Raw genomic sequence first — 10,138 nt, 5'->3', positions numbered from 1 at the left:
ATCCAGTCAATACATAACAGCTCTAGTCTTGTGTGTTGGTGCTGACTCAACAGCTTCTGTTTAGATTGAGTGAGTTGGGTTTAACGCCGCTTTTAACGGTATTCCAGTTATATTGCGGCGTGTCAGCTTAATGTGGGAGGAAAGCCCGAAGTGATGCACGTCTCAGACGTTTACCACTTCAGTGAAACCAACGAGCACGGCTATGATGCTGACAAACATAATCGTGGCAAACTGGGTTTCAAACCCACAATCATAGCTTTCTGGCATGCTCAAGGGACGCAACCCTGCACAGCGAATCGCGGCGCCTTAGATGACTGGGCCACTCGTGCCCCCATCATGATTAAAAAACAAATATCTACAAAACTGCTTAAAGTTATGATCACTTTACACAAATCACCAAATACACACATTCTTTTCATTAACAGAGAACATAAATAAGGAGTCAAAACCAAAACCAAAAAGTGGCAGCCATTTGCAATTCTTATCTGGCTTCTAGTTTGCTGTCAGTGAATACAGTATGCATATTTCAAGTAGACAGAGCAGGGGGTCCGCAGCTTAATTCGACTAGAGTTTTATTACTTAGGATGAAAAAACTAGTCCCTCTAAATTTTCACTAGTCTAGAACTAACAAGACTTGATGCTCATGTCTATTCCTGGATAGGTATACAGTTTCCCTAAAGTATTTCATGATCTTATTCCAACCGGAGATTTAGAAGCTTCAAATCCTGCAGCGATCATTGGGAAACATTTCCAATGGAACATCATTAACTGCTGATGATAAACAATGAATGAGTGCACCTGCACCTGAGTGAATGCTGTTGAATGACACAGCCTGTAATCTCACAGTCCTTCACGACTGTCACTAGGGGTGGCCATGACAAGGTGGTGAGAGTAATGAAAATACGATCCTCCTTTTGGCACATCTCATGACCCGTAGTCCTTCCTCAGCTTGGTAAGATCTTGTTCGGAGTAAGCTGACGACCTGTGCCTTGATATGACATCACACACATGACCAATGTCTGAAAGTTGAAAAGAAACTTGTAATAAATTAACACTATGATTATATATTAACACTTCATTAACTCTTTGAAACCACCCCAATTCATTAGTTTCACAAATCAAATGTGTATTTGTTTGTTTGTTTGTTGTTTTATGCCGCACTCAGCAATATTCCAATATGACTGCGGTCTGTAAATAATCAAGTCTGTAAAAGACAATGCGGTGATTGACATTATCAGCATCGATCCACGCAATTGGGATACGATGACATACATCAACCAAGTCAGCGAGCCTGACCACCCGATCCAATTAGCCGCGTCTTACGGCAAGCATAGTTGCCTCTTACAGCAAGCATTGGTTGCTATAGACCTATTTTACCCCGAATCTTCACGAGCGTAATGTGTGAGGAATATGAGATGCTATGCAGGTCTAAGACCGTCACCAATCTGGTCTAACCCATGCCCAAGGGTATGTTCTTGTCAAACCAAGAATCAAAATTTGAATCAAATCAGGGATTTAAACCAGGTTTCTGGGACAATAGAGGGATTAGCTTAACCCTAAATGGGCCCCAGCATCAAAAGGGCCTCAGACAAAGACAGGAGGGAGCTGCTAACTTTCATAAGCACGACACCATCACTTTTGTACAGCTAAAGTTCTGGTTAATAAACAGTTAATTAACAAAGACATCTTTGTCCTGTCACCACAGACACAATATTTGCACATAAGACGACCAAGTCCCCAGGCCCTGGTAAGCTAGACAGTGTCAATTCGCACTTATAACAACTGTCCCCCTGATCAACTAGACAGTGTCAAGTCGCACTTACGACATCTGTCCCCCTGATCAACTAGACAGTGTCAAGTTGCACTTACGACAACTGTCCCCCTGATCAACTAGACAGTGTCAAGTCGCACCTACGACGACTGTCCCCCCATCAACTTGACAGTGTCAAGTCGCACTTACGAAGACTGTCCCCCTGATCAACTAGACAGTGTCAAGTCGCACTTACGACGACTGTCCCCCCGATCAACTAGACAGTGTCAAGTCGCACTTACGACGACTGTCCCCCTGATCAACTAGACAGTGTCAAGTCGCACTTACGACGACTGTCCCCCAATCAACTAGACAGTGTCAAGTCGCACTTACGACGACTGTCCCCCTGATCAACAAGACAGTGTCAAGTCGCACTTACGACGACTGTCCCCCCATCAACTAAAGGGTATGTATCACCTTTCTTCTCATCTGCTGACATGAACATCTGCACGGTGCTGAATCTGTCCACTGTACGCAAGTGATGTAGTACACTGTAGCCCCGCTCCACGTCACCTGAACACAGCAGGACTACACATTAAACATCACGTTACACTCCTCTCATCACAAAACGCGCATTAATGTCATATTGATTTAGTGATTTTAATATGAAAGACAAGTATAATGTTGAGTTGTTTCTTGCAAGAGATTTGCATTTCATTAAACAATGGATGCTCATAACTACAGTCCAACATTGTTGTGTCACACACCTGGGGACCGAAGAAATAGTTTGATGCATTCGGGGTTCATCATATCCAATTGACCTTATTATAATCTGACCAGCCATGATATGCACCAACTAACCACTCCAGGAAATACTGTACAGTGTTCCCGTTTACCGGTAATTACCAGTTTTTCACTGGAAAAATTAGGCTTGGACCGGTAATTCATGTGACTGTCAGTCCCTCTGGACCGGCAAATAAAGTAGCTTATAAATCTTTGTTGAACAAAACATTGGTGATATGCATGTAAGTATATTTCTCGAATGATGTTTTTCAGCTTGTCTGTTACCATCAGGGTTTCCCCTTGTCTATTTTTTAGGCCTGGACATATTTCGTTTTGCTTCAAATATATATTAGGGGTCACGTCAGAACGACCTTGTCGCTTACTAGATTATGAAAGTGACAGTCAGAACGTGATTTCTAATCATGCAATCTCGAAAACTTTAACATGGGGTATTCTGAATGATAGTTACAGGTTTAATGACTGAATCCTTACTATCTAGACCATCTATTAGCCAGGCCAGAATATTTTTTGTTCAGGTTTCAAATTTGTAATCGAGAATTTGTCAAAATATGTTTCAAAGCGTAGTCGCCAGTTTGAAATTTGTGCCGTAAAGAACGAGAAAGCTGCCTTCTGATTGGTCATTCCATTGGTCGGTCAAAGTTCCCGCAAGGTCGGTCTGAAGTGACCCGTAATGTGATGTCCTCAGATCTTTGTTTAGCGGTAGCGAGAACTAAGATCTGATTTTAATGAGATTGGTTCTGACTTGGTTTTTTCACCTCACCTTTGCCAACCATTAGCTTGACACAACTGATAATCTTGTGCAGCATCTGCCCATCCAGCTTGTTGCTGATCACTGGAAATACAATTAAAAACATTCTTATAGTATGTATGTGTGAATGAAGCAATTCGGTGACAACCCTCAATATTTTCAAGGGGGCACAGGTGGCCCAGTCGACTAGGGCGCCGCGATTCTCTGTGCAGAGTTGAGTCCCTTGGGTATGCCAGAAATATATTATTGCGGGTTCGAATCCCGGTTCGCCCTGACTATGTTTTGAGGTTTGTCAGCACCATACCTGTGCTCGTGGGTTTCACCAAAGTGGTAAACATCTGAGGCCTGCATCACTTTGGGCTTTCCTTAAACATTAAGCTGACACGCCCCGAAATAAATGGAATACTGATAAAAGCGGTGTTAAACCCAACTCACTCACTCACTCACTCAATATTTTCAAAAGTCTTATGATGCTAGCCCACTAAAATATTGTGCTGCAGTTTAACATGGACACCCAGACCTTCCGCTCTCCAGCCATACACTCCACACACAACACCACATAGGCGGTCTGTCAATCCGAAGCCCCCAGTATTGCCATTAGCAACATCTTTATCCCCATGTGGGCATCCCTGATAATGACGAGGGAAGGGATGAGGATATTCAGCAACTGCAGCTTACAGTGCATTATTATTGCTTACGACTAAAATAGATAGAATAACAGTAAACTGCGTTTATAACGAACATGTTTATAACAAACTGACGGATAAATCAAACTTATATTTTAGTCCCACCCATATGCTGTATATATATGCTGTATGCTTATAATGAACTATAGTTATAACGAACTAAAATTAGTCGTCCCTTTGAGTTTGTTATAACCGTAGCTTACTGTATCATAAAAATGCCTGCATGTTATCAGAAATCTACAAGGCGTTTAACTTATTAGCAGCCAACAATTTCCTAATGATGCGATGCTGGCTGTTCTATTGTTATATGCAGTCACAGGCATCCCCTTTCTTGTTTGTGACGTCGTCCTATATTATATTCTATGACGCTGCTATTTGTACATCAGCCACTAGAATTTTGCAGCTGTTTGTTGTTGTGTTCATTTGGGAATTAGCTACAAATTCTAGTAATTTTAGCTATAATAATGGTAACTATTTTTCAAGGCATCGTCATTTGCAGAAGTCCTCGGTCTGTACAACAGCCCTCCTTGTCTTGCATTTAATGGCAGACCTCAGAATTTTGCAAATGATAAAACCAGGAAAAATAACATTACCCTTATGTTAAAGCTGCATTAGCAATCTTGAAGCTATTCAAAACAAGCATAAAACATTCATATCCCCGGGCAATATGATATGTCCGGTTGTGTGCAAGGCACAGTGAAGAAATATGGTACTGGTAGGGTTTTCCAGGCCTGCTCCGGAAATGAGCACTACCGCCATGTTTAAGTCAAAGTCGTTGCTATGGAAACTAAAAAAAACTATTTCTTTTTCAAAAATCCCATTCTATCAAAAGGCACCAAATTAGCACTAGACCTATCTATGTGCCAAGTTTGGTGAAGAAATACAATACGGTTTTCAAGATCTGCACCGGAAAGGAGATCCACCACCATTTTCAGTCTAAATCAAAGTCATTGCTAGACCATCTGTTTGCCAAGATTGAGTTCTGCTCTGGAAACAGAATGTGAAGGTTGGATGACAGAAGGATGGACAGCATCCATTCCCATATCCCCCTTCCACTCCGTAGAAACAGCCAACCATGCCAATGGACAGCCCTGTGCAATCTGACAACATCCATGAGGTGAGGTGAGGTGACATGGGGTTTAACGTCGCGTCCAAGATTATTGCACTTATATAGCGACGTGCATGTACGTGTGTGTGGGTGTGGCGGCTTGTACTAGTCAGGACTGATGCCGATTTATAGTGCTACCTCACTAAGATACCATGCCGCAGTTTAACATGAATACCCCACTCAGACACAGTATACTGACTCCGAGCCGACCAGTCCTTGTTTAAGCCCCTTAATGCCGAGCGCCAGACAGGGTAACAACAAGTACCATCTTTTAACATCTTTTGGTATGACGCGGCCGGGGATCGAACCCCGGACATTCCGCTCTCCGGGCGGACCCTCTACCACTAGACCACGGAGGCGGTCGACAACATCCATGAAGTCCACAGAGTACTTACATCTCTTTAAATCCTTGGGCTGTATTTGTTGCATGAGCTCAGCAAAGGGTTCCACACTGGTTGCAGTCTTGAGTGAGTTCCAGGCCTGTAGGAACTCATATGGTGTGGCCTTCTCTAACCTTGGGACACTAGGCGGGGACACGGTGACGCTTGATGCACCCGGCGTCTCCGTGGCCTTCCTATTGGACTTGGACTTGGACTTTCTTGACTTGTTGGACTTGGACGTAGACTGGGGTGATGTTGACGAGGTGGTGGAGTTTGTCGTAGGTGGTCCTGCTGCATCAGTGTGGGAAGGTTTGGCGTTCTCTGAAAGTAAAGAAGTTGTGCATAGCATCATTTTAAACAAAAAACACAAAGAAGGAGGGTTGGTAAGGACTGGTTTTGGTCCACAGGACCTGCATATGGGCAGAACCTTAACAAAGTATAGCTTTGTGCTTGCTTCATTTGCAAGTCCTCTTTGTTAGCTTGTCTGTATGTACGCATGAATGCTACCCACCTGACTGAGGCTTTGGTTCCTCCTCCTCCTCATCATCATCATCTACTTCCTCAATCTTCATCTTCCGTCTCTGTTTTGGTGGTGCCTCATTTGACGTCTTTTGTTTTTTGTCTTGTACAGTTTTCTCAAATTCCTGGAATTCACAAATTAATGCAGATTTACAAAACATCCTCAACATGGTCACATGAGCCAATGGTGTCTTACATGACAGTCAGCTATAATCCAGTATTGTCATAGAAGCCTGTAAATAATAATAATAATAACAATAACAATGTTGCAACAGCAGTGAGCACCTGTTTCCCAGTATCCCCAGTTAGTGATAACAATTCCTGGGATCCCCACATAGTGATAACAATGTTACAACAGCAGTGAGCACCTGTTTCCCAGTATCCCCACATAGTGATAACAATTCCTGGGATCCCCACATAGTGATAACAATGTTGCAACAGCAGTGAGCACCTGTTTCCCAACATCCCCACATAGTGATAACAATTCCTGGGATCCCCACACAGTGATAACAATGTTGCAACAGCAGTGAGCACCAGTTTCCCGGGATTCCCACATAGTGATAACAATGTTGCAACAGCAGTGAGCACCTGTTTCCCGGGATCCCCACATAGTGATAACAATTCCTGGGATCCCCACATAGTGATAACAATGTTGCAACAGCAGTGAGCACCTGTTTCCCGGGATCCCCACATAGTGATAACAATGTTGCAACAGCAGTGAACACGTTTCCCAGGATCCCCACATAGTGATAACAATGTTGCAACAGCAATGAACACATGTTTCCCGGGATCCCCACATAGTGATAACAATGTTGCAACACCAGTGAGCACTTGTTTCCCCGAGATAACAATGTTGTTACACCAGTGAGCACCTGTTTCCAAGGATCATCACATGGGGTTAACAATGTCGCAACACCAGTGAGCACCTGTTTCCCCGAGATAACAATGTTGCAACACCAGTGAGCACCTGTTTCCCTGAGGTAACAATGTTGCAAAACCAGTGAGCACCTGTTTCCCCGAGATAACAATGTTGCAACACCATTGAGCACCTGTTTCCCTGAGATAACAATGTTGCAACACCATTGAGCACCTGTTTCCCTGAGATAACAATGTTGCAACACCATTGAGCACCTGTTTCCCTGAGATAACAATGTTGCAACACCATTGAGCACCTGTTTCCCTGAGATAACAATGTTGCAACACCAGTGAGCACCTGTTTCCCTGAGATAACAATGTTGCAACACCAGTGAGCACCTGTTTCCAAGGATCATCACATTGGTTTAACATGAAAACTGAAAACTCTGAAAACTCACCTTTCTATACAACTTTTTAATGAGCTCTATTTCTTTCTTGGCAGCTGTGTTGGTGGGCTCTATCTTCAGCAGCTGTAGCAGATCTGCCAGGCTGTACTTGTACTCCTCTAGCATCTGCAGGGGATACAACCATGGTGAGAAGCGGTGAGGTGAAATGATGTCTAACGTTGCGTTCATGATTATTGCACTTACATAGCAACGTGTGTGTGTGTGTGTGTGTGTGTGTGTGTGTGTGTGTGTGTGTGTGTGTGTGTGTGTGTGTGTGTGTGTGTGTGTGTGTGTGTGTGTGTGTGTGTGTGTGTGTGTGTGGTGTGTGTGGTGTGTGTGGTGTGTGTGTATGTGATGTGTGTGGCTGCTTGTACTAGTCCGGAAAAATGCCGATTTTATAAGTAAGCCTACTGAGACATCATGCTGCAGTTTAACATGAATAACCCACTCAGACACAGTCAGTACACTGACTCCAAGCCGACCAGTCCTTGTTTTAGCCCCTTTATGCCGAGTGCCAGACAGGGTACAAACAAGTTTTTTTAACATCTTTTGGTATGACGGCCAGGGATCAAACCCCGGACCTTTTGCTCTCTGAGCGGATGCTCCACAACTGAACCACAGAGATGGTCGACACAGACATGGATCATACAGGCATGTGAGCATGAAACACAAGACTTCTGAAGGACAAAATTAACTTCTCAAGAACTAGTTTCCATATTGAAAATGAGCTAAAGTTGCTTCCAGGCCACAGAAATTGCAATTGCAAAGTTTTTCTTCTAACCTAATATGACACCATATACGGCAACTAACACATAACTAATAGTATCACACCATACTACACAGCAGTACTAACGCAACTACAAAACAGTACACCAGTACACAGTGGTCACAACATGAAACAAGCACCTTCCTGGCCTGTGCTCTCCTGTACAAGGCTTTGGTGTTTTCCTTTTCACGTTTCAAGGCCTCGTTGCAATCATCGACAGCATCCTGGGGCTGCAGAGACAAGAAACATGAGCGAGTGAACAAATGGGCAGTTAACACATATTACTAAATGAAAGCCGTCTCTGCCTTACTTTTCATTTTTTTCAAATTCTGTTATCAGGGTAGGTGAAATGGGGTTTAACGTCGCGTCCAAGATTATTGCGCTTATATAACGACATGCATGTACGTGTGTGTGGGTGTGGCTGCTTGTACTAGTCCGGACTGATGCCGATTTATAGTGCTAGCTCACTGAGATACCATGCACAGTTTAACATGAATACCCCACTCAGACACAGTATACTGACTCCGAGCCGACCAGTCCTTGTTTTAGCCCCTTAATGCCGAGCCCCAGACAGGGTAACAACAAGTACCAACTTTTAACGTCTTTTGGTATGAAGCGGTCGGGGATCGAACCCCGGACCTTCTGCTCTCCGGGCGGACGCTCTACCACTAGACCACGGAGGCGGTCTCAAATTCTGTTATCAAAGTTGTTCCAATGAACAAAGACAAAACCACACAACAACAAAGGCAGCATCCCTTGAATACATGGCATAAGTTGGTTGGTTGGTTGTTTTGTTGTTTAACGCCGCACTCAGCAATATTCCAGCTATATGGCGGTGGTCTGTAAATAATTGAGTCTGGACCAGACAATCCAGTGATTGACATCATGAGCACTGATCCATGCAATTGGGATTGGTGACATGCATCAACCAAGTCAGTGAGCCAGACCATCCCATCCAGTAAGTCGCCTCTTACGACAAGCATAGTCGCCTTTTATGGCACACATGGGTTTGTGAAGACCTGTTCTAGCCCGGATCTTCCCGGGTCCATGAAAGATGTGAGTCCCCATGCTTGTTTGTTTGTTTGTTTGCTGTTTAACGCCGCACTCAGCAATATTCCAGCCTGCAGACAATGAGTGAGTGAGTGAGTGAGTATGGTTTTACGCCGCTTTTAGCAATATTCCAGCAATATCCCGGCGGGGAACACCAGAAATAGGCTTCATACATTGTACCCATGTCGGGAATCGAACCCGGGTCTTCGGCGTGACGAGCTAACGCTTTAACCACTATGCTACCCGACTGCCCCCTGCAGACAATGAGGGATCTGTACCTTGTTGAGCTTGAGGAAGCACAGTGCCCTGTTGGTGTAGCTGACCACCCTGTCTGGCAGAGTCCTGATACAGCCGGTGTAACACTCCACGGCCTGCTGGAACTCTCCCTGGAAACAACACAATCAGCACAGAATGAACACATGAGTGTGTGCGTCAGTAGGGATTCACTCTACTGATACAGCCGGTGTAACACTCCACGGCCTGCTGGAACTCTCCCTGGAAACAACACAATCAGCACAGAATGACACATGAGTGTGTGGGTCAGCATGGTCAGTAGGGATTAACTCTACTGATACAGCCGGTGTAACACTCCACGGCCTGCTGGAACTCTCCCTGGAAACAACACAATCAGCACAGAATGAACAGATGAGTGTGTGAGTCAGTAGGGATTCACTCTACTGATACAACCCGGTGTAACACTCCACGGCCTGCTGGAACTCTCCCTGGAAACAACACAATCAGCACAGAATGAACACATGATCGTGTGAGTCAGTAGGGATTAACTCTACTGATACAGCCGATGTAACACTCCACGGCCTGCTGGAACTCTCCCTGGAAACAACACAATCAGTACAGAGTGAACACATGATCGTGTGAGTCAGTAGGGATTAACTCTACTGATACAGCCTGTGTAACACTCCACAGCCTGCTGGAACTCTCCCTGGAAACAACACAATCAGCACAGGATGACACATGAGTGTGTGGGTCAGCATGGTCAGTAGGGATTAACTCTACTGATACAGCCGG

The 10,138-nt window shown here is 44.4% G+C and overlaps 1 protein-coding gene across 2 annotated transcripts in view; it reads right to left on the bottom strand.

Annotated features, from left to right (window-relative positions):
• Positions 1 to 500: 500 nt before the first annotated feature.
• LOC139470285 (sperm-associated antigen 1-like) overlaps positions 501 to 10,138 on the bottom strand; it is a 36,380-nt gene continuing 26,742 nt past the window's right edge. For both annotated transcript variants that reach the window (XM_071252644.1, XM_071252645.1), the window contains exons 15-22: positions 9,391 to 9,498; positions 8,203 to 8,292; positions 7,309 to 7,422; positions 5,988 to 6,120; positions 5,492 to 5,797; positions 3,315 to 3,386; positions 2,228 to 2,323; positions 501 to 1,019 (exon numbers count right to left, since the gene is read on the bottom strand). In XM_071252644.1, coding sequence (XP_071108745.1) covers positions 925 to 1,019; positions 2,228 to 2,323; positions 3,315 to 3,386; positions 5,492 to 5,797; positions 5,988 to 6,120; positions 7,309 to 7,422; positions 8,203 to 8,292; positions 9,391 to 9,498 — 1,014 coding nt within the window. In that variant the 3' untranslated portion in view covers positions 501 to 924. The remainder of the gene's footprint in view (positions 1,020 to 2,227; positions 2,324 to 3,314; positions 3,387 to 5,491; positions 5,798 to 5,987; positions 6,121 to 7,308; positions 7,423 to 8,202; positions 8,293 to 9,390; positions 9,499 to 10,138) is intronic.

Source organism: Haliotis cracherodii, unplaced genomic scaffold (assembly GCF_022045235.1).
Source record: "Haliotis cracherodii isolate W230 unplaced genomic scaffold, xgHalCrac1.p SCAF_20, whole genome shotgun sequence".
In the NCBI taxonomy this organism is placed as follows: Eukaryota; Metazoa; Mollusca; class Gastropoda; order Lepetellida; family Haliotidae; genus Haliotis; species Haliotis cracherodii.
The sequence above is the reverse complement of the archived record's forward strand: the minus strand, read 5'-3'. Positions and strand labels throughout refer to the sequence as shown.